This window comes from Haliotis rubra, unplaced genomic scaffold, assembly GCF_003918875.1.
Source record: "Haliotis rubra isolate DU_JTF1 unplaced genomic scaffold, ASM391887v1 Scf104, whole genome shotgun sequence".
In the NCBI taxonomy this organism is placed as follows: domain Eukaryota; kingdom Metazoa; phylum Mollusca; class Gastropoda; order Lepetellida; family Haliotidae; genus Haliotis; species Haliotis rubra.
The window spans coordinates 2,136,340-2,161,359 of NW_025764937.1; the positions used below are offsets into that span (position 1 = coordinate 2,136,340).

Genomic DNA, 25,020 nt, shown 5'->3' on the forward strand with positions numbered 1-25,020 from the left:
TAGTATAATATCAGCATAACATTAATAAAGCATGTAGCCAGGTTTTCATATAATGGCAATACATATATTTAATCAACACAAGTTCACATAATTAACAACAATAACACTATGGCAATTTACACAAGTTCATTCGTTCATAATTCACACAAGTTCATTCGTTCATAATTCACACAACTTCATAATTCACACAACTTCATAATTTCATAATTCACACAACTTCATAATTGACACACTGTTCATTCGTTCATTCAAACACACTTGGGGCATACACTCTGGAACACATTGTCAGTAGCGCAGTTGTACAGCCGCCAAGCAGCAAAGATTTCAGCCTGGTCAGCAGACGCCGACTTCTTCACAAATCTTGTGAGTTTTCCATCATGGAGGAGCTGGGCGTGGAGCGGCAGGAGACTGGCTTCTTTATGGAGAGCTGGATCAGCTTGTACAGTCCCAGTTGTTGATCTGATGTCTGCACATTCATCCGGCGATGCCAACCTAAAATTTAAAAAATTGTTACATAATTTATATTGTTGTGTTAAATATTATCGATTTTGACATTTAAATATCGAATTTAATCATTTTTCGATTGAATGACTAACTATACATACCTTCAACATTGTTGTTGGTGCGGACTGACTGGTTGAATACACACCAACTGACCACTGTGAAGATGGAGTGACTCATCCACTGTCGCTCCATGTAGTCACAGAGATCAACCAGCTTCTGTGACGACGCTCTCATCTTCAGCTGACGGAAGACCGGTCTGATGTGTGCCGCTGGAAGAATGGCCAAAGCCATCAGCTTCCTGATGAATTTAGGAACTGCATTGTTCTCGCGATACGCTCTCTAGAAACGGAAAAAGGAATATGAGTATTGCCTCTGCTGTGTGGCTGTGGTTATGTTTGCCTGGCGCTCTGTCTCCTGTTGATTTGGTCTCGGCAACAGTTGCCTTACAGGGACGTTTGCTACATCTGTAGTAAATCTTATTCTGAGTGACCTCCTGAAAGATGTAATTAAATAACGTTAATATAACGTCAAAAACAATACAGAAATATCCAGGTATAGTATGGTTGATATAAAAGGATTAAGATATAACAAAACCTTTATTACGTAGGTGAATCCATTCCTGGCTACCAGCTTGGGTTTTGATTTCTGTGAGCTGTCGGATACCAACGTGTATGGAGGATCTTCCACCTCCCGCTCCTCCGCAAGAATATCCTGCTCCATTGATCTGTCATGTCAAAAAAAATTGTGTTATTAAATACATAAACTTGAAAATATATAATAGATATAATTGTTTGATCGGCATTAAGTTATATGTTATACATTATGATGTTAGATATACTTACACTTCCTGAACTTCAAGAGTGTCATCGAAAGCAACTGATGGAGCATCTATTGAAGAATCCAACTGGAGAGTGAAGTTGGGAATATTTGTCTTGCATAAATGTCACAAGAAATTAAATTCTTCCCCACTTCTGCATAAGTCTAGGTAGCCGCTATGAGTCATCCCTGTGCCACAAATCCTGTGTGTCCATGACTGACATTGATCACACTTGAAGGCATGCTGATTTCTTCTTATAGTCTTAGAGCACTGCGCACACTGGACAGCCATGGTTAGTGTTGTGAATGTTGTATGTTGGGAAGCAGGTTATATACCATATTGTCAATTGAAGTGAGTTCATTAGTTAAGACACTGAGTCGACAACAACAACAAAAACAAACATCCCATACGGATTAGTCCTGACACCGAGTCTCATGTTCAAATTCCATTGAAAATAACAAAATTAACAAACTAAACACTATTAATACTAATTTACTACGTAATTTATTAAATTATTATTTATTAAATTTTATTTAATTTTCGCCCGTTTTTCGACTTTTCATTTCGGCCCATTTGACTTTTAGCCTCGGCCCTTATGACTTTTTCTTTCGGCCCTTTTCTCCTTCGGCCCTTTTGACTACAACCCGGTTTGGTACCTCCTGATCTCTTGGCGCAGATCAGGAGAGTGCCCAGGTTCTCCACTGGAAGCACAGCCCTTCTGGCACCTGGGTAATGCAGAAGGCTGCAGTGTTGGGGAGCCTTCATATTCTCTGGAAAGTTCTTGGTGGGTTCGACTAGGCAGCGTTTCCTGGGAGAAGTCCCATTCGCTGTCTGGGCTGCATGTAGAAGGGGTAAGTCTATTATATGGTCTCTGCTTTTACAGAAAGGCAGCAGTGAACAGATGGGTCTTTAGCAGAGATTTGAAAGTTTCTTTCGATGAAGTGTTCCTGATTTCCTGTGGAAACGAGTTCCAAAGGAAAAGGTTCGGTCAGACAGTTGGTTTGGAGATATGTGTTGGATGAGGAGAGTCAGAGGAGGATCGGAGACTTCGCTGGGGTACATACACGGAGACGAGTTGTTTGAGATAGATACGAATATACAATTAAGAGTACATAGGATGGCGGGTTGTTTTACTTGGAAGATTTAGTTTTCAGGAAAGAAGGCAGAAAATTCTAAACAAAAGGAATTTAAGAACCAAGGAGAAAGGGATGTATGTCAAATTCAGCTTTGAACAAGCACTGTCATTAAGGTGACATAATCCCCCGCTGCAAATTATCAAATTAAACTTACAAAGTAATGAAAGTGAAGGTCGTAATTTAAGATGAAGTTAAATGTCAACAAAAACATGACCAATCAACCTCTCTTGATATCTTGCTCTGTAGTTGTTCAAACGCACAAACGCATCTTTGGGTCGATTCCACCATCTGCCCTACCTTCTGTATATCGAAATGGGTCTCTTCTTGTTCTTCCTCTATTTCCTCGCAGAGGAGTTTGGAATCATCCTCGTTGTCGTCGTCGATGTCCGGCCTAGACAAGACGTCAACCAACATATTTGTCGTTTGCCTCGCACGAGTCTCGATGTTCCCCAGGCAGTTGTAGAAGTCCTGGATGGTTGGAAACATACTATCGGGTATTGCTACTTTCGATCTATCCCGAGTCACCTTTTGTGGTAATAGTTCGGTCACCGGCAACGATACTTCTGGTGGTGGCACTTCTTCTTCGACTGGCGGTGGTGGTATGGTTTCCTCCATCGGATCTCGCCATATGTTGTAGTCTTGTGGATGCAATACCGAAGCGCTTTTTGACCTCGCTTGCTGGGAGCACCCCTCGAAGTGAGCGTATTTCTTGGATCTTGTCTGAAGACAAATCTCTTCTTGGTGGCATGGTTGTTTTTACCTGGGCATATATATACCCATACTTCCTATATGTCTATATGGGAATCCCAATCCTCCCCCGTAAACTTCTAACAATGCTTAGCAATGCTTAGCAAATACTTAGCAAATGCTTAGCAAATACTTAGCAAATACTTAGCAAATGCTTGGCTATAAGACGTTCCAACACCGAATGAATGCGTTGAGAAGCGACAAACACATCTACGGCATCACCCTCAACAAGACGTCGCTGTCGCCCTTGGATACCAAACGGTGGATCGCCGCCGACGGCGTCACGACTTACGCGTACGGGCACATGCTCATAAACCACTGAACCCCCCACGTCAGTGGGTGGGAGTTTCTAAGGCCCACCACTGGGGTCTAGGGCTGTACATTGAGTGATGCCTCTGCTTGAAATCGTTAATTTATACTTGGGGCTGGGAGTGGAATTGGCATATAATGACGCTCTTAGTTGGCCTGTAACAGAACCCCCACTGACATTGGGGGGGAGCTTCTAAGGCGCATGTCGAGCGAAAATGAGGGTCTGGGCTGTGCATCGAATGATGCCTCTGCTCGAAATCGTTAATTTATACTTGGGGCTGGGAGCGGAATTGGCATATAATGACGCTCTTAGTTGGCCTGTAACAGAACCCCCATTCTGTATACTACTTTCATTATAAAACATTTGGTATAAACTTCTGGTCATCTTTTGTTCTTTGCCAGATAGGAATACCATACAGCATTTGATAGAGTAAATTGGGGGTGCCCTTCCAGCTTCACCATATAGCATGTGTACTGGCCTGCATGTCTAACAGGCAGTAATTTGCGTAAAAACAGATTCGACAACTTTACAGTTTTCAAAACCCCAGGTTTAGCAGTCATGCAACAGAACTGGCTTAACCATCTGATCAAAGACATATAATTGGTTGTTTATTGAAAAGATTCGACTTTTACCAAGAACATATATTACCTAGAATATATTCCAAGATACTTGTAATCTTTGACACATTATTTGGGTGAACTATTTATTAGTATCTGTTCACACATATTTCTTTTTTGAACCACCAAAAACTATAAACAAAATTGATGTTTTCCAATAATTTACAGTAAAGTGTAGATGCATCATGTGAGAGAAAAGGCGGAGACGACACAGCACAGTTAATGAATCAATAACTTTGTCGACACTTTGCAAGTGTTTCGCGTACACCTATCTGTTCCTCTTTTTCCATCCCTCCCTCGTAACAAATAGTGATCTGTATCAAAAAGTTAATGATAGTGTGCTAAAAAACTTTCTATTTTTATTTTTAGGACATAAATTTGCAAAAGTTGGTCTGATGTGATTATGATCAGCGTTTCATTGAGTATTGTATGCTTATTAGCTTTCATCAGTCCAATTTCGAGCTCTATAGTTTAGATGTTATATATAAGTGCATGCGCACGCACACATAATTTGTGAATTCTGTTTTGAGGAAAAGGAAATATCTAATTAATTTGAAACACATTGAAATACATTTCTTAACTCACTGAGAGAAGCATGACATTATGTGTTCGGTATTGAATTATTTCATTTGCATAAAATACAGGATTACCAAAAATGTGAAACAAACTTCTGTATGATGCCATTTTCATCAACATTGGAAAATTGACTATGGAACAACATTTAATTCACCTTTATTTCAAAGTTAACAGAACACTTCTTTTTTATTTCTGAACTGTAGGTGAGGTCAGGTGAAATTGGGTTTAACGTCGTGCTTAAGAATATTTCGCTCATATGACGACGTGCATGCGTGTGTATGTGTATGTGCGGCTGCTTGTACTAGCCCAGACTTAAGCTGGTTTTATAGTGCTAGCTCACTGAGATACCATGCCGCAGTGAAGCATGAATACCGAACTCAGACACAGTATACTGACTCCGAGCCAACCAGTCCTTGTTGTACCCATTAATGCCGAGCGCCAGGCAGGGACCAACAAGTACCATATTTTAACGTCTTTTGGTATGACGCGGTCGGGGATCGAACCCGTGACCTTCCGCTCTCTGAACTGTAGGCCAGAGGCCAATAGTACACGTAAAAACAGTTATAATGGGTGAGTGGCACAAACGCGTTTGTGTTTTAACAGTGATTGGTGTATAAACATGGCAATATTCTGAAGTAGCTGTACATTTTCGGTTGACATTAGTATACAGAATTTGTAAAATGTGGGACAGGACCTTTACGTAGATGGTGTATAATAGCTCCTTAGATCTTCATACTGTGGACAGATCAGACTGACTGACTGAGGTTTTACACCGCTTTTAGCAATATTCCAGCAACATCACGGCAGGGGACACCAGAAATGGGCTTCACACATTGTACCCATGTGGGGATTCGAACCCGGGTCTTCGGCGTGACGAGCCAACGCTTTAACCACTAGGCTACCCCACCGCCCAGTGGACAGATCAGAAGGACATGGTATTCATCTTCAGTAATATCCGTCACATTTTGCAAGATTGGTTCTCAGTAGCATGACATATTCGTTAAAAATGTACATTAAATCATAATAACCACATCCAAACTGCGATACTCCTAATGCCCTTATATTTACAACTGTTAAATACTTTTCACACACAAAATGTTGTTTAAACAAAGAATACGAGTATGAACATTTCCCAGTTTGAATATTTCTTGTCTACTCATGCTGAAAGCAATCCTTGCATCGTTGTTAAACAATGGATAAAAAAGCTGTAGCATCCCCAACTCCCTGTCCAACCCATGCACATCCAAGACCAAGATGGAACAATGTATTTTTAATTAACATAGCGCAGTTATGTTTATTTCTACCTTCATTTGCATTTTCAACCAAATACATTAACATGTTAAAGGCTTTTAAGGGATAGTGGTGAGGACGCATTGAGATGATTCAACCAATATAAAACAGAACGTTTCAGTGCCAAGATATTGATTGGGTATCTTCCGCATTCACCCAATACAATATCACTAGTTGCTGATCTGCGGATGCCCAGAAATCGTTTACATGCTTGCAACTATTTTTTCAATGCTTTTAAACCTTTGGCAGCATTTTAGTATCAAAGACTTTAAAAACATAGTTCATATGAGAGATTTTCGAACTTAAACTACGCTGAACAGTTATTAGAGCCTTCTTAGCTTTGAGAGTCAAATTGTTAAAAGATGCCTGCCAAGTGAGATTTCTGGTAAATAGCATACCAAGGTAATTGTATGATGATGAAACTTTAATTGGAGCAAGTTTGTAGATCCACTTTTCCGTTCTAGAAAGTCTGCCCCCCATGTTTAAATACAACAATACTTGTCTTGTTTAAATCTACTTGGAGACTCCATGTTTCGCAGTAATTCTCTAAAATATCAATTTGCTCTTGGAGTCTAATTAACAGAAAACAGAACATCATCAGCAAATAAAAGAAGGAACAGCTCAAGTAAGTCAGGCAATAACTGAACGCCCCTTGTACAAGTGGACGTGATTTCATCGACCAATTTATTAATGAAAAATGAGAACAGAAATGGACTAAGAACACAACCTTGCCATACCCCTAGAGGACATTCAAATACTTCTGTGTTTACATTATTTGATGAACGAACACATGCTCTCACATTTTGGTACACAGACCGCAAAACTTTATCCATTTTTGAACCAAGTCCGTTCTTTTTGAATAGATACCAGAGCTTTTTTTTTTTTGGGAGGTATTTACTGACAAGGGCCTGTATGGTAAAGATATTATCAATGGTAGAGTATCCTAATCTGAAACCAGGTTGTTCGTCTTTAATTGTATTGCAGCACTCAGCCCAGAATACAAGTCTATTGTTAAGATATTAGTATATATACTGAAAGCCCTTAAAAATGCAATTTGACATTCATACTTTCTTTACTCGCACTAATTTCAACATATATAAACCTAACTGGCAGATATGTTTTCAGTGAACATCTGTGAATAATTTCATCTGAAAATGTCCAGTAAAATGAGTGCGTGAGTTTAGTTTTACGCAATTTTAGCAATATTTCAGCAATATCACGGCTGGGGACACCAGAAATGGGCTTAACACATTGTGCCCATGTGGGGAATCGAACCCAGGTCTTCGGCGTGACGAGCCAACGCTTTAACCATTAGGCTACCCCACCGCCCCTCCAGTAAACAACAACATCAGTGACGCAAAGACATCACACAAAGGAGGGGTCACTTGCAGTCAATATCGTGTGTGTCCACCGTGCGCTGCAAGACATGCTCGCAGTCTTTGGGGCATTCAAAGACACAAATTTCTCAGGAACAGCTGTTGGATGGTCTGCAGCCTCTGATGGTCTGTGGTCTGATCATGACACCACCCCCTCCAAAACGATCATGTTCAAGGACACAGTTTGGCGCAAGTCTTTCTCCTTTAGTCGATAAATCTGTTGATAAGTTAAACCTGGATTCATCTGAAAAAAATGACATCTGGCCATGTCCTGTTGCCAAGATTGGCCCCATTTGCTGCCCATCCCTGTCTGGCAAGTCTGTGGCGATGCAATAAGGTTGAACCACGGTACGGGTGACGACACCGGATGTTGAAGGCAGCAAGGCATCCTTGCACCTTTTGGGCGCTGAAATGACATTGTGCTCCTTGCCTAATCATCAGCTGTTTGGAACTGATTTCACAAGTGTGAAACTCGGATATTCGGTTTTGTCGAGCTTTTATCACAGGTGGCGCACCAGGTCGCGGACGATCAGCAACACTTCCGGTAGCCCGAAAACGTTGTCTGAGTCGACTTACAGTGGATGGATGCACATTAAAGTGCCTGGCAATCATCACATCTGAAGCACCTTGGCTGACCATACCGATAACCTGATTCCTTTCGTCTTGTGTCAAGTGTGGCATTTTCTCAAAGTGATTGAGTTCCACAATTCCTTGTGCTTTTACAGGGCCTGGGTGCAGGTAATGCATGTGAACAACGTGTTTCATGAATGTGGTTGTGTTTACGAGAAATGTCAAAGGTTCAGTTTTAAGTATCAAAGTTCATGTGAGAGGAATGCTCCGGGACTCGAACTCGAAATGGGCCAGAATAACAGCCTTTTATCCCTACATCCTGTATCGCAGGACAAAAATCTTCAATAGAACTTTTGTAAGTTTCAGGACAACAAATACCAATTGCGTTTTTAATGGCTTACAGCATAGTTTGCCAAATACATGAGAAGTGATATGGCACTGTAATTTGCAGGTAAAGTTTTATCTCCATTTCTATAAAATGGGATGATAGCTTTGGACCATGACTATTGGCTTAACAATACGTGTCAATCTTGTAAACAGCAGCGGTGTCATTTCTTGAACATATTTCGTAAACGCAAAGATGAGGCATCCCTAGCCGCCTTTGTAACAAGTAGAAATGCATACAAATCAGGTTGTTATATACGGCGCGGCTGGGGATGATTACATATTTAGCTAAATGTTTAAATCTTCAGCCAATTTTCTCCTACCTTTTTCTGGAAATAATATTAAACTCTTTATAATAAAGAATAGTTCCCTTTGTTTCAGGATGTATATTAACACACTAATGGCACTATAAAGGAAGAAAAAATATTTAGCATTAAACACCAGTTATCTCCCTTTGTGAATATTTACAAAATTGATACATGTATATATTTTTTTGTAAATGTTATCTTTACAAAAATGTGAACGTCTTGTAAACCTCATCTTTACAAGACATTTACAAGCATGTAAATTTAGACTTATTTGGCAGTGACAACTTATTTTATGCAATTTTTTGCTAGGCAGTTACTTTTTTTTGTTAGTATACTATAGGGGCCCAAGACCTGGTACGTGTTCAATAGTAAATTAATTGTTGTTGTTGTTGTTTGACGCCACACTCAGCAATATTCCAGCAGTCTGTAAATAATCGAGTCTGGGCACAATCCAGTGACTAACAGCATGAGCATACGCAATTGGGATACCATGACATGTGTCAACCATGTCAGTGAGCCTGAAAACCCGATCCTGTTAGTCATCTCTTACGACAAGCATGGGTTACTGAAGATCAATTCTAACCAAGAACTTCATGGAGCATGTGTTCAATACGCCATTAAAGGTAAATACAAAACTATAGAAGAAACACTAAACTGTCTGTACTGCAGTGACAACCTAAAAACAAATAATGAAAATATTTATTCATAATATATCAACAATAAAAAAGGCTAATTGAGTGTAAAAGCTAACAGTGCCCTACAACAAGTGATCCCCACTGAGTGGCATGGGGGAGTGGGGTGGAGGTCTCGTCTCAATTCCTGTCCAAATGTACTCCTTTACCTGATGGTGTGACGCCAGATCAGGGTCAAATTATAAAATAAACTGTGTAACAAAAATGGAGCATTCATGTTAATCCCACCACTAGCCACACATACCAAATATTACAAACTAATCAGCAAAGTAAGCTATGATAATCATTTTAAGAAGCATGTGAAAAATGCTCTCAAGGAAACTGGAAACACATGGTAACTTCAGTTGTTATTGTTCTTTTATAAGTGCATACCAAATGACAGAACTTGAGTTACACTACAGCCAATTCTTTCATAGTCACATTGACAGTTACGCCAGGAAACAGTAGCTACAGTGATATGAAGGTATTTGGATGGTCTTTAACTTCTTTCGAGTTAGATAATTCTGTATATTGTCAATCATTTCATGCTGTCAAAGCGCAAAGGATATGATTACCCCTACAAAATTTGTTCACAAATCTACCTGAGTCTAAAAATTGTCTCAGCTGGAAACATGATACCAGAATTTTGGTCAATGTGATTGTCAAAATTTGAAGTACCAATCTACCAACACTGCAGTTTCACTAGGTGTGTAATTAATATCAGTCTAATCTTTCAGCAAGTACTATAATAGCTAAATATCCACTAAAGTTCACACAATTCTAAAATTCAAAGTGAACACTTGAACACTTCCAAACATTTTGCCAGCCAGAAGACCGAACACACTCCGATTAACAAAACCGTACTGTAATGTGTAACATGATAAAAACAGTAGGAAAATCTTCCCACTAATGGACAATGCAAAGAGTAATGGTGTCATTAGAAAGAAATCACTTTCAACAATAGCCATTTTTGTTAGAAGTAACGAGTAACAGTATTTAAAAACAAACATTCGAAGCAATATTGTATGTCATGAAAAACAAGATATTCCACAGAAGACAATAAAGACAACCTTGAGCTGATGGGGGAGTGGGGGGGAAGGTCTAATATTTGTCAGATCTTCATCACATTCAGAAACCATCGTAGCTGCGTCTTCAGATGCAGAAACCATCGAAGCTGCCTACTTCAGATGCAGAAACCATTGAAGCTGCGTCTTCAGATGCAGTAACCATCGAAGCTGCGTCTTCAGATGCAGAAACCATCGAAGCTGCCTCTTCAGATGCAGTAACCATCGAAGCTGCGTCTTCAGATGCAGAAACCATCGAAGCTGCTTCAGATGCTTCAGATGCAGAAACCATCGGCTTCAGATGCAGAAACCATCGTCTTCAGATGCAGAAACCATCGAAGCTTCGCAGCTGCGTCTTCAGATGCAGAAACCATTGAAGCTGCGTCTTCAGATGCAGAAACCATCGAAGCTGCGTCTTCAGATGCAGAAATCATCGAAGCTGCGTTTTCATATGCAGAAATCGATTGTAGCTGCCTTTTCAGATGTAAAAACTATCGCAGCTGCCTTTTCAGATGTAGAAACCATCGCAGCTGCCTTTTCAGATGTAGAAACCATCGCAGCTGCCTTTTCAGATGCAGAAACCATCGTAGCTGCCTCTTTACCACCTTGCCTTCTTGTGAGTTGAGTGTTACTTCCTGAAACTGGAACAGATAGGCACATGTTAAGTTGTTTGTTGGAATGACGAGACAAAGAATGGTTCTGTAACACATCCAACTGGTACAGGGAGACGTAAGTGAGAGAAAGCTTTACACAGCAATTAACAGTGTTCCAAAAACTCTATTTAAGCAGACTAGGGCTGACACTAAGATCAAAACCTGTGACTGACATATGTTGTATGTCGGGTTTTACACTGCTTTCGGCAACATTCCAGCAATACATCATGACAAGGGGACACTAGAAAAGGCCTTAACACACTGTACCCATGTGGTTGATCCAGGCTACCAGCATGGTGAGCTACACCACCGCCACTGAGACTAACAGATTTTTTCAGTTTGGGGCACTATGTTTTTCACATAAGCAGGATGCTTAAAGTGAATGAGTAAGTGTGTGAGTTAAGTTTCACTCCGCAGACAATCCAGTGACTAACAGCATGAGCATCTCTCTTCGCAATTGGGACACGATGACTTGTGTAACCAAGTTGGCGAGCCTGACCACCAGATCCCATTAGTTGCCTCTTACAAAAAGCATGAGTTACTGAATTACTCAAATTCTAACATGGATCTTCACGGGTCCGATGCTTAGCGTCATATAAACCAGTGGTTGACAGCATGAGCAGCCATCCATGTTGTAAGCAGATGATATCACAATCACACGCCGCAAACCTCATTATGTCAACTTTCACATCACAAAATGTGAAACTTGGAACCAAAAATAACTGATAACCTTAAGCAGGAATGGCATATGCAAGATAATAATTTGTCAGATTCTTTTTTATACAAAAAGTTTAAATCTCTTTTACAAGTTGAAACATATCTTATGTCATCCTTACCATTACAGTTTAAGGTTGTTTTAGCCAGATTTAGATGTCGTAACTTTAGAATTGCTGTTAATAAGGGAAGATACTCCTCTACATTGTATGGAGACAGGTTGTGCCAGTATTGTTTAACACAAGGGAAGTATTACATTGGGAATGAAGAACATATATTATTAATCTGTGAACAATATCATCAGTTGCAGCATAATATACTGGGCATATCTATGTGTAATTATGATGCTACATTTGTTAACTTAATATCAGCTCAAGACTTCAGTCAGTTGAGAAAGATTTCCTTATATTTATATAAGGTCCAGCCAATTATTGACAGGAGTAATAACTAAGAAATTTATATAAATTTTCCATGGTTTTATAACATATTTTGTACAATGCGCAGAATTTATATGTCAATATGTTTGTATTTTGGGCCAGTGGCCTTTATACTGAATAAATATCTGTCTGTCTGTCTGGAAATAGTTCCTTCCTCCTCACCTTTGTAAATAAGCGTTGACATCACTGAAACCATTCTCCCTGGCTAGATGGATGAGGATCCCAGTGCAGGACTTGCCAGCCTTCTTTCGACAAAAACTACAGTTGCAGATACCTCTGCACGGGGGACACATCCAACTCTGAAGGGGAAAGTAATGCACATACTGAGTGATTTGGTCGGTTTGTATAACACCGCACCTAACAATATTACAGCTGCATGGCCGAGGTCTGTAAATAATTCCAGTGATCAACAGCATGAGCATCGGCCTATGCAATAGGGATTTGATGACATGTGTCAAGCAAGTCAGTGAGTCTCAAAACATGATCCCATTAGTCACCTCTTACGACAATGCACTGTACCCATGTGGGGAATCGAACCAGAGTCGTCAGTGTGTCGACCTTTAACCACTAGGCTTTCCCAAGAGTTAGGGGCTGATTGGACATGCGAGTTAACATGTTTAATCATGAACTCAACAACACATCAAGCAGATTGTGACAGCTTGTATTGTTTTTTGCCTGTTTGCTTTCTGGGGCCTGACTGCAATATCCCCGCTCCATATTGGCAGCATGTATACAATATAAGTTGTTCACTGGTCTCGAGGGGGACATGGGCTGATGTACCCTCAATGTTTGTTTATGTTCAAGGAGCCCGAACACCGAAATACAGGACTAGAGGTAAATCCCTGAAATTATCAGGAGGAGACACACTGGTGACTTGTCAACACAACAGATTAAGACATCGGGCAACAGGTCACCACATTGGGCACCACATCGGGCAACAGGTAAGGACATCGAGCAACAGGTCACCATATTGGGCACCACATCAGACAACAGGTCACTACACTGGGCAACAGGTCACCACATCAAGCAACAGGTCACCACATTGGTCACCACATTGGTCAGCACATCGGGCAACAACGGGCCATTACATTGTTTACCACATCTGGCACCATGTCACCACGTCAGGCAACGGGTCACCACGTCAGGCAACAAGTAACAACATTGGTCACCACATCAGGCAACAGGTCACCACATCAGGCAACCACATCAAGCATTGGCCAACAGGTTACTCAGTTGAGTGAGTGAGTTTAGTTTTACGCCCCACTCAGCAATATTCCAGCTATATGGCGGCGGTCTGTAAATAATCGAGTCTGGACCAGACAATCCAGTGATCAACAGCATGAGTATCGATCTGCGCAATTGGGAACCGATGACATGTGTCAACCAAGTCAGCGAAACTGACCACCCGATCCCGTTAGTCGCCTCTTACGACAAGATAGTCGCCTTTTTATGGCAAGCACATTCTACCCCGGATCTTCACGGGTCGTTACTCAGTTGAAAATTGATCAGCTAAACAAAAGTTTCAAAAAGACGTTTACTTACAGGGTTTTTTTAACGCTTCTTTAGCATCTTCCCCATATCTATTCCTGAGACAAGGGCCACAAAACTGAAACAGAACATGCTTGAAGTCCAATAAGGGCTGTACCAACTGATCAAACCAATGTGGAATACAACTGTCTCTGATGACAAGATATCAATGTTAAGGAAGCTTCTTACTGCGTGACAGCGTTCCAGTCATGCCACGTCACAGGATGTCAACATAGCGTGAGAGGAACTCATCACAAGCATAGTGCTGATATAACTTGGGAAGTTTCATAATAAATAGTATTTTCATGATACTTATCCCGTCTCATTCATTGCAACGTTTCCAGTTTCAACCCACCTCACACAATCACCTAGCAGTCACATTATAATCACTTGAATCTTCATGCCAATTGTCAATCTATCGTCCAAATTGGGGAGTACGGTTTTGCGCCGCTTTTAGCAATATTACGGCGGGGGGAGACCACAAATGGACTTCACACATTGTACCCATGTGGGGAATCAAACCCAGATCTTCGGCGTGACGAGCAAACGCTTTAACCACTAGGCTACCCCACTGCCCCATTAACACAACTCACTATAACAGAGTACACAATTACACAGTTCTGGCCTGATCGTACATGAGGGCGAGTTTAGATGAGGTATGTTGAAACTGGAAACATTCACAGGGTTCCCAGCACTATTCCAGTCAGAACTGACTTGGGAAGGGAAGATGTGAAGTCCAAGTCTGGATGATAACAAAAAATTACAATCCTAACCGTGGTGAACTGGGATTCATACTGGTGTTCTGACAGACTGCACTGCTAATTGATGGGTCTGGCACCACTGAGGCACCACTGAGACACCCATGTCCTGATCATGTAATTCTCAAGTTGTGAAAGCGTAAATACCACAGTGGAAACACATTTCAGTTCAACAAATACTGACTGAAATTTAAATAAATACCTGTCCTCGGACTCCGAAACACTTGCCAGACCTGCACACTGTCTTCATGTCCTGCGTCTTCTGTCTACACTGGTGACACGACGAACCCTGCAGGTACAACAAGGGACTCACACTGTAGATCCCAGGCAACTTCATTACCAGGGTAATATAAAACATTTTCAATTTGGTTATTGGCATTATGCCACATTGATATATTACAGCTACATCCCATGGTTAAATATTATGAAAACCAAAAAGGCGAAGTTATATACGCCATCAATCATGACAAACCTCGCCAGCAGATTTGTCAAGTTATTGCTGCAATCATGATTAAATCACAGCACCTCAGGTGAGGACTACTGGGGTTGAATACACTGTACCATGGATACTCTGACACAGTATTCTGACTATTAGAAGTAGTGTTGGGAATTGGTTGAAATCTCACAATTGATGATTGTTTCATTACCAACGAACAATCATCGAAAAAAATCGGTTAGCATCATTTTTCAGATATTCCTATCCAGGTTGTTATTGCAGATATTTATAACATGATGCAACTTGTTACTTTAAGGTGATGACTAATATGTCATGAACATAAACTTCCCGGAGTCTTCAAGAAATATTCAGTCATGGCTTTTCAGTTAGTGAAGTGAGTTTTCTAAGAATTAAACACGTTTTCAGGCCCTGACACTTCAACGATATGTTCCATTGTCAAGTATTTCAAAGACTAAAACAGTAGTTCCAAAATCGTTTATGTTCGATTATGAGAAAATGTGATCGATTGCTTGGTCGTTTGGTCACTGCGATCAATCTTCGATTATTTCAATTATTCGGACCACCACTAATTAGAAGACCATTTCCTCTTTTATCTTCTTACCACCTAGCACAAGACATGACAAGAAAAACCATCTGGTACTGTCTCTCATTAAGAAACCTTTGAAGATCCAGGTTAGAATATTGATCTTCAGTAACCCATGCTTGTAGTAAGAGGCGACTAACAGGATCGGGTGGTCAGGCTCGCTGACTTGGTTGACACATGTCATCTGTTCCTAATTGCGTAGATCGATGCTCCTGCTGTTGATCACTGGATTGTCTGGTCCAGACGCAATTATTTACAGATCGCCGCTATATAGCTGGAATATTGCTGAGTGTGGCGTCACACACAAAATGCCTGAAATGACTGGTGCTTGCATAATAACGCAATGTAGGCTGTCGACATTACTGAAAACATTGGGTGCAATGTTTTATGAGATATCGCGTTGAATTAGTTTGAAAAGTGGTCAAAGTGTCTAGGTGACCTTGAAAATAATGTCAAGGTCACCCAAATGGACTGGTGTCTGCGTAATCCCCTAATGTAGGCTGTCACCAAATTTGAATACATTGGGTACAGCAGTTTATGAGATATCGCGTTAACAAGAATCGGGACATACATACGGACGCCACTGAATACATAGTCCCACATTCCCCTTTGCGGCGGGGATCAACCACTTGGCAGTCTATTGACTAGACCACAGAGGCAGTAAATGACGGTATGTGTTGATCGCACCAAGTAGCGTGAGTGAGGAAGTACAGTTTTATGCCACTTTCAGCAATATCACAGCAGGGGACACCAGTCACCCCATCACAGCCTGATCGTATTCCTGATCACAACTCTGCACAGAGCCCTAGACGACAGTGTCATCCATTCTCTGATGATACAGTTTGAAAGTATGTGACAGTAAGGAACTTTTCAATATTTTTACAGTATGACTACTCAGAAATTCATTGAATTATTTTTCAGACAGGTGTTTGATTTCCCTTACTTACATAGTAACTATCATACTTCTTATCACTGACGAAATTGGCTACAAGGTCAAGGTCTTCATCAGTGATGTCTTCTGCTGCTTTCTCCTCGACAACAATTCGAGGCCTCCTCACAGGAGCCGGGAGCTCATCCTGAAAGTTAAGGTCACATGAAAGAACATCGACAAGTTGTGATTCAAATCATGATAATTACTGATAATACCAAGGTGTTGAAAACTGCAGGATTACCTCTTGTTAAAGGAATCGCAATCATTTACTAATTGATGATAAAATCTACAATTTACCTGTGTACCTAAAAACTAATCAAAATAGTTCTGTTGGCCATAGGCCCAGCGATCTTACCACTAAGGTGACTGTAACTCCCATACCTTAACACAAACTTAGGTGGTCTTAGCGATAAGGCGACTAACTCTCAGACCTCAGGGGTGGAAATAACTTTATAATTGCTAGTGTACTCCGGTACAGTGGCACATGTAAAATCACTTGCCCTAATAATTTTTACACTATACCAGCTGTTTTCTTGTTGATTTTTTAAATAAACAACATAATTAACATTGGAAAGTCAACTGGACACGTTACAGTGTGATATACAAATTTGCTTGCCCGACAGAAAAAACACTGGAGTTGGACGCCGGGCAATGGGTTATTTCCACCCCTGTACCTTAAGACTTAAGGTAGTCTTTGCGTTTAAGTGACTGTAACTCCCATACCTTAACAGAGACTTAAGGTAGCCATATTGCTGAGGTTGTTTTGTACACAGCACCCTTAACAGATAAAAGACTTGCATCCGCAACTCCTCTGTCGGATTACAACACAAGACACTATAATCATACCAACCTCGTCCATATTGGAATCCACCTCATCACTGTCGCCATCCAGACGATCTGCTTTGCGGAAAAAGCCAAACCTCACAACCATTTTCTGTAAAGAACATTTCAGGTCTTTAAATAGCATTTAGAAGTGATACACATGAAGGAGAAATGTATGGATGTCAACTTCTTTAACATGAGGAACACAATGACTGACTGACTGAGTTTAGTTTTACGCCGCTTTGAGCACATTCTCTTCCCACAGAGGTTACTCCTATCATATCTTCCTACGTAACCTCTGTTCTAATACGGCCCTTTCATGGTGTGAGCGTTCAAGACTCGTGATTGGAGGTAATCAGATTTAGTTGTGCAATCAGCGACGTTGTTTCAAAAGTGATCATTCGCAAGGCCTCGGTAATTTCCGTATACTTCGAGAAAACTAAACCTCTTCCCCTGCGCGATGCGCAAACGTTTCTTCTAGACAGAACTCAGTCATGTTATGGCGGATCAGTAGTGTCTCCATCGCCCTCGTTGACAACGGACAAGCTAGCCATTAAACGTCTTGTATGTAACATCAACACAAGTCCCCGGCATATGGGGGATATTTGTGGCCTCACATTTGCTTGTGTTAGTCAAGTTGAATCTAAGTCGATGTAACACGTGTTCTAATTGGATAGAAAGAAGGGAGATAATTCGTGTTGCGATCTTTTGCCACTAGGGGATTTTATGAGAACCGGGAAATATGGCCGTATTAGAACAGAGGTTATGTAGGAAGATATGACAGGAGTAACCTCTGTGGGAAGAGAATGCTTTGAGCAATATTCCAGCAAAATCACGGCGGGGGACACCAGAAATGGGCTTCACACATTGTGCCCATGTGGAGAATCGAACCCGGGTCTTCGGCTTGACGAGCCAACACTTTAACCACTAGGCTACCCCACCGCCCTGAGGAACACAATGTTTCAGCGTATATTCTCACTCCATCAGATGGAGTCCAGATGTACTAGGAAATGCCGTGTGTCTCACATTACTGAATCAATATTCATAATTTCCCCTTTAATAACAGCTAACATGCAATCAATATTTTAGCTACAAAAGCCAGCCAGTCAGTAATCAATCAAATCTGAACCAGACAATACACTGATGGACATTGCAAGTACCGGTATACTCCTGTCGAGGTAGCATTAAATCAGGTTATATGTTGGTAATGTTAGACCCATCTTTATCACCCATACTGCATATCTTGACCATGTTGAACACCAGCGCTTGTCGCCGTCCATTTGACCATGTGGTTAACACTCATGCAGTTGGTCTATGAACATGTGGACACTGTTTCAACAGTGGGGTAAACCGTGTTTGTTTTTAGTAACCTGATACATTTAGTGGCTAATTCCATATCAAGAATTCCTGGAGGGTGAAAGGTGTCATACTAATTACTGGAGAACACTTTTACCGCTGCTGAGAGATCCTAAAAGATGGGGAATTTTCTAGCATTTGGCCTAGGACTAAACAAGTGATGTATTATGAACACAAGGAAAATCATCTGTCAAGTTCTGTAATCTGACCATCCAATCCACAACTGGAAACATGTTCTGCAACACTATTCCCACAACCCATTGATAGTCGACATGGTATGTATAAGACCTCAATTTGCTCTCACCTCTGGCGACGATGAAGGTGATGTTGAAGAGGATGCAGAAGACACTGTTGATGACACTGACCCCCTGCGTGCTCGAGTGCGGGGAGGGTCCAGACTGAAAGTACTCCTGGCATGGCGAGACGGGTTCCGTCTAATGGGACCTTCACTGATGCTCTTCCTCGAGGTACGTGGTTTCTACATAATACAATAGAGACCAGGTGAGGTGAAATGGGGTTTAACGTTGCACTCAAGAATATGTCACTCATATGACGACATGCATGCGTGTGTATGTGTGGCAGCTCACTGAGACACCATACCACAGTTAAGCATGAATACCCCACTCACACACATTATACTGACACCGAGCCGACCAGTCCTTGTTGGACCCATTAACGCCGAGTCCCAGGCAGGGACCAACAAGTACCAAATTTTAACATCTTTTGGTCGGGGATCGCTCTCTAGACAGACACTATAACCACTACACCAAAGAGATGGTCACAATAGAGATGAAATGATTACCAAAAATGATCAAGGGTCTGTTCCTGCCTTTTTGATAAAAGAGAGGGGAAAAAGAGCAACTCATAAAAAAACCCCCAGGAATTTCCATTCGAAGTTCAGTTTAATTCCAAAATATTTTAACAATCCCATTCAAGTGAGCGAGTTAATATTTACAGCTGCAATATTTCAGCCATATTGTGAGAACAATTATATATATAAAAAAAACAAAAAATGGAAAGAAAAACATGTCGATGAACAGTAAAACTACGAGTGTATCACAGATATTAAAGTAAAACTAGCTTGTCATCTTAAAACGATATCAAAGAGAACAATACAATATAAAAATGAGCTATGGGACGCCAGCAACTGAAGATATATGTCACCATACTAGGGACCATGGGGACTTACAGTACTTTTGTTACCTGCATGGACCCTAGCTGGATTTACACCATTCCTTCAAGTGTTAGCATTTGTTCAGGAGACAAATATTCTTTCAAAAGGAGAAAGAAAAACATTTGAATGAAATGGGAAAATCCATTCAAAACAACATCAAACATTTACAGCCATAGAGCCCTTTTCACTTTATCGGCCTTATCAGTTAAATATTGTTCAGCTCTACTAAACCACAAGAAGTATCTGAACAGAACTTCCAGCATGGACAACCTCGGACATTAGCTGCCATTCGGGTTGTATTTAAACGCCTGAGCAGATGTAAATAAATTTTTGCAATGAGTTAAGATGTTGATTGCTTCTTCGTTTATTTCAGGTGTCTTCTCTGTAAGCAGTGTATAATATGCATCGATACATAAAGATCAGATTCCTTGATGATGTCTCATGTTGTCTACATTAACTTACCCTTGGTGGAGGTTTTTGCGGAAAGCTTTTCTTTAAATCTTCCATCAATTTAGCCAACTGCAAAAGAAAAGAAAAACATTGCATAGGTTTTTGAAAAACAAAATCTAAAGGTTTTCTAAACAAGAAGACATGATCATCAATATCCCCGCCACAGCGTTCTCCGTAAAGAATCGTAACACGGCTTCTGTCTTATGCCCGTAAGTAAACAAATCTAAGGCAACAGACCTGCACCAAATAGTAGAGCGAGTCTCTGATTGGATAATATAGTTGCACGTTAAAAGAGGTGGGAATAATAGAAGATGCTATCCAATCAGAGACTCGTTCTACTATTCGGTGCAGGTCTGTAGCCCGAGATTTGTTTACTTCCTGGCATATGTCCTGACTTTGTCCGAGAAAGGATGGCAAAATTATTGAAAGCTTTAAATGGGAATAAAATTATCAGGTTTGTGATAAGCAAGGTACTTTACAGAGGTCAACTGAGTATAAATTGTGCAGTTTATTCAACGGTCAAAGCGATGGAAGCGGGTCAGACCGAACCCGAGCCGCCATTTTGTTTCGATTTACTGACACACCTTTCTTATATCATATATATATATATAGGTCATGCTCATAAATATATCAGAGTCGGGTGCCTATGGTGCTGACCCATACCTTTGAGGTCAATGTTATCATGATCGTGCTTATCAGAAACTGGTGGCCATTTTGGCCATTATTCAACACTTACATGGAAACATCACACTACAGATGCCATGTTTAGGAACATTATAAAACAAAATCCTCACCACAGCCTGGTTGTCGGCCAAATTCTTGTTGCGTAGAGCTTCATATTCAGACACCAACTTCTTTGCCTGAAAGAGAACAAATAAATATCAGACCAGTGATCTAACTTGAATGTAAACTTGACGTAATAACAATATAAGAGATCAGGAATCACACTGCCAGTGTCCCTAACCAAGATTCGGCAATATTTACAGTAACCAAGAGAGTGAGAGAGTAGTGTTGTACACAATATTCCACCAACATCACAGAGGGGACACAAGAAATGAGCTTCACACATTGTGCCCATTAGGGCTGCAATGAATACACTATGTGGCGAATATGATACGTATCATGAATTTTGGGTAACGAATACGAATGATTATTCACGAATATAATATTGTAGTTAAGTGATTGATGCACTTTATGGAACGTCCATGTTGACAGTTTTGATTTGTCACAGCAATAACCAGTGATCTCATGACACTCAAATTTGGTATGTAATAGTTATAGTCGACAGTACCATGTGCAGTCTTGGCAAACTAACATGACTTGCACTACTGCAATGCTAGTACATGTTCCATTCTTGCATATCTCACTTTGGAAAAGACATAAGGGTTCAAGTAAAACATGCTCCCTTAAAAAACATTGTAAATATTCGTTAATATTCGGTTCTGGTGACCACGAATAACGAATTGAATTCATGAAGGGCCACGGTTCGATTCAGTGAATATGCGAGTGAATCGTTACAGCCTTAGTGCCCATATGAGGAATCGAACCTAGTTGGGCCTTTGGCCTGACGAGCAAACGCTTTAATCACTAGGCTACCCCACCATCCAGTCTCGCAATATTACACCCAAATATTGGCTGTATAGGACCGCATCGCGGCTCTCCTGTAGCTGATATAAAAACCTGTAGCTGATAATGACATATTATCACTGACTGAGTTTGGTTTTACGCCGCTTTTAGCAATATTCCAGCAACATCACGGCAGGTAACACCAGAAATGGGCTTCACACATTGTACCCATGTGGAGATTCGAGCCCGGGTCTTCGGGCATGGTGAGCCAATGCTTCAACCACTAGGCTACCCCACCACCCTGACTTATCAAATTAAGGAAAGAGTTCCTTCCGTTCCCCCAACCCTAACTCAAAACCTAACTTAAATTTTGGACTTTAGTCATTTTGTGAGTTCTTTAGTAATTGTTGTATCAAGTTTTGTTAATAATTTTAGTACATATTCATAACTATTACAGGGATAAATCTACCTGCGCGTCCTGCGTAATATACGCATGAAAATTTGAAAGGACGCACAAATATTTTACATGTGCGTCCCGTGGATGCATACATATTCACTGATCATACATGCTTTCTCGGACAGATGCTTCGGCAGCGAGTCCATATCAAAGTTGTCAAACAGCAAAGTAACAATGTTTCGTGGAAATAATTAAACAAATTGAATAAACTGAAGAATAAAATCAACAACAGTACTCATATTAGTCATAAAAGTTGTCAAACATTCATGATAACTTACTATTTCCATCTTTATTGAGCGATCAAGTAGTGTAATTCAAGAGACCTCTCGGCTTTCATCGCCTCGAACTTAGCGCTCGGGGGAGTACTGCACTTTACCGGGTGCACTTTTCCCCGATTAATAAGTGCTGCTGGGGTTCCCTAACCCTAAGGATCAGGATCGTAAAGGGTGCCTAACCCTAAACCCTAAGGATCGTAAAGGGTGCCTAACCCTAAGGATCGTAAATGGAGCAGCGAGAGCTGCGCCTGGTAAAGTGGATTCTAGCCGATACGTCCACTAAGTTCCATAATATACGTATAGGTGGTGATTTTGTGCGTAACACGTTCAGAATACCATGATTTTACCCAAAACTTCCGTCTGAATCTATAAGTTTTTGTTTACGAGGAAGGTATCCATTGCTTTAATATGATTGGCTGCCTTAGGGTCACATGCATGATTTCGACCAATCACGACCTTTATGGCAGACTGTGGCGAAAAAACGTCATTAGAAACCAATCTTTATCCAATAAAATCGCTTCTTACAACTGTGAAAATACTCTTGGCAAGGGTACAGTGATATTGTTGATGTTCCGAGCTTTAGAACAACAGCCGCCATCAAACGAAACGCCTTGCATGTTATTCATACGGAGCTTCGAAAACGGAGGTATTTTCTACTGTTGTATCACGTTACCTAGCGGAAAGGCACTGTTAACAGGAAATAGGTCTCCGACCATACATATTATTTGAGAAATCTTTTTATAATAATTTTCCAATTACATAAAAATGAAAAAAAGAAAAGAAAAAGGTAAGGGGATATTATGACATGTTAAAAATGGAAAAAAATCGACGAATTTTTTGCTTCCTTTGTGGTTTATCCGGACATTATAATTGTGTAAGCTTGCATTTTCATTTAAATTAACTGATTTAAGTTGTAGTTGCATTATGTGAATAATATGATAAAAGATAAATTTTATATTTATAAACAGGTAGCTAGGATTAGACCTTTCAAATGGTGAATGATATGTAGTAGCAATAATGTTTAACAAGCTGATATTTTTCTTTCTGAGCTGGACATTGGCGCTATACAAATGTTAGTATGTATGTATGTATAGTTTGAGGGACTCACAAAAATTTCAAAAGGACTCATTACTTTTCAACTGAGCGAGTCCCAGGACTCACTCGCTAAAAATTGTAGACTTATCACTGCTATTATTTGGGATGGGGGAACTTTTGCCCAAATTTGGTGTTCGGCTTATTGTTTATCCTGATTATGTATGAAAACCCGTTTTATATATTGTCGCTATTTGTTAATTAGAGATGTCAACTTTTGACACAGTCAGAGCGCATTTCCGATTCCTTTCACTCACTTCCCGCGAGTTGACATTTATTCCCGCCATATGACGATGGCTTTTGTTTCGAGTCGTAGTGAAAGTACTTTTTCCTAACCGGCCAATATACCATTCACATATTTATTGATGATAGTCACATGGGCATTGCTTCTGATTATAAAAGATTCCCAATTTAAAAACATATATTTTTCACGATATATCGACTGCAAAACCAATCAACACATTGACAACACAGTAGAATTGTGGGTCGGGTTTCAGTGTGGATGCATATTTGAAGAAAATTTAATACCATAGGGCGCAAACTTGAAAATAACCACACGAATAGACAATTTACAAATTCTGTGCATAAAAACGCTTTTTCTTACCAGCTGTGCCATGACTGAACACCAGTTATTACGTTACACTCGTTCACTGAATCACCCACGTGGAACGAGTTTGGCGGGGTTTTCTTACGCGCCTGCGCAGTGTAGATGAAATATACACGAACTACTTGTATAACAACTGGTGATATTTAACCAAGTCAACAAAAGCTGTACTTTACGAACACTGGCGCCGATTTCTCGAAACAAAAACCAGTCTGCGCTTTTTCTCAAATTTTAGAAAATTAGCCAAATGAATTTCCCGAACCATACTTCAATCGATGTTTAACTCAAACCAGAGACCATATAATATCTATTATATGGTCTCTGCTCAAACTAAGCAGACAATTCGAGGTTGGTAGGTTATTCTGACACTCACCAGTTTGACATTTAATTACAAAATGATCTCATATCGCATTGACGACAAAGCGTCGACAAACAGGGTTTCCACAAGTATTTTCTATAAAATGGACAGTGACTTCAAAATCCTCATGCCTTTATCTTCATGAGATCTGATATGAGGTCAGTAACGTACGTTCTCGTCTATGGAATCTCTACGGGGACATGTAAACTGAAAAAAAGTAAATCTCATAAAAAGCATTTGTAAATGCTATTGACTTTACTCTAGCTCTCTTTGCATCAAATGGGGAAGTCCAGCTAATTACGTCTTGTAAAAAGTTGTTAAAATAATATACATAATCTAGGTGGACTCTACTTGCACGTTACAAATATATATATATAGCTGAGGGAAGAACAGGGATTTACGAAAAGCATGCATGCACGTGCATATGTGTCTGTTG

The 25,020-nt window shown here is 40.4% G+C and overlaps 2 protein-coding genes and 1 long non-coding RNA gene across 5 annotated transcripts; all 3 read right to left on the reverse strand.

Moving 5' to 3' along the window:
- Positions 1-303: 303 nt before the first annotated feature.
- LOC124274487 lies at positions 304-1,158 on the reverse strand. 2 transcript variants are annotated; one of them, XM_046709860.1, is made up of 3 exons: positions 1,099-1,158; positions 606-997; positions 304-492 (listed from the first exon to the last, which is right to left on the reverse strand). In XM_046709860.1, exons 2-3 carry the CDS (start codon positions 793-795, stop codon positions 353-355), a joined length of 330 nt encoding a protein of 109 aa, XP_046565816.1. In that variant the 5' UTR covers positions 796-997; positions 1,099-1,158; the 3' UTR covers positions 304-352. The 2 variants fall into 2 exon arrangements, with proteins under 2 accessions (XP_046565816.1, XP_046565807.1); XM_046709851.1 differs by lacking the exon at positions 1,099-1,158 and having other exon boundaries at positions 606-1,048.
- A 1,585-nt stretch (positions 1,159-2,743) lies between these two features.
- LOC124274411 lies at positions 2,744-10,632 on the reverse strand. Its single transcript, XR_006897935.1, has 3 exons — positions 9,387-10,632; positions 7,471-7,472; positions 2,744-2,754 (listed from the first exon to the last, which is right to left on the reverse strand). It is a non-coding gene; the product is annotated as an uncharacterized LOC124274411 (long non-coding RNA).
- An 87-nt stretch (positions 10,633-10,719) lies between these two features.
- LOC124274396 (cell division cycle-associated protein 7-like) lies at positions 10,720-24,320 on the reverse strand. 2 transcript variants are annotated; one of them, XR_006897929.1, is made up of 10 exons: positions 24,227-24,320; positions 21,027-21,092; positions 20,245-20,301; positions 18,913-19,086; positions 17,281-17,364; positions 16,447-16,575; positions 14,662-14,748; positions 13,717-13,780; positions 12,337-12,473; positions 10,720-11,011 (listed from the first exon to the last, which is right to left on the reverse strand). XR_006897929.1 is itself a non-coding variant. In XM_046709780.1 (10 exons), the coding sequence occupies exons 1-10, from the start codon at positions 24,236-24,238 to the stop codon at positions 10,999-11,001; spliced, it is 825 nt and encodes a 274-aa protein (XP_046565736.1). In that variant the 5' UTR covers positions 24,239-24,320; the 3' UTR covers positions 10,720-10,998. The 2 variants fall into 2 exon arrangements, 1 of the variants encoding a protein (XP_046565736.1); XM_046709780.1 differs by having other exon boundaries at positions 12,337-12,471; positions 13,713-13,780.
- Between the last annotated feature and the right edge of the window lie 700 nt (positions 24,321-25,020).

Coding starts and splice junctions, on each gene's coding strand:
- LOC124274487 (XM_046709860.1), bottom strand. CDS start 795: ATGGCTTTGGCCATTCTTCCAGCGGCACACATCAGACCGGTCTTCCGT. Junction 493..605: donor CACCAACAACAATGTTGAAG/GTATGTATAGTT, acceptor TTTAAATTTTAG/GTTGGCATCGCCGGATGAAT.
- LOC124274396 (XM_046709780.1), bottom strand. Junction 17,365..18,912: donor CACCTTCATCGTCGCCAGAG/GTGAGAGCAAAT, acceptor TGTTCTTTACAG/AAAATGGTTGTGAGGTTTGG. Junction 12,472..13,712: donor GCGTTAAAAAAACCCTGTAA/GTAAACGTCTTT, acceptor TCCCCTTCAGAG/TTGGATGTGTCCCCCGTGCA.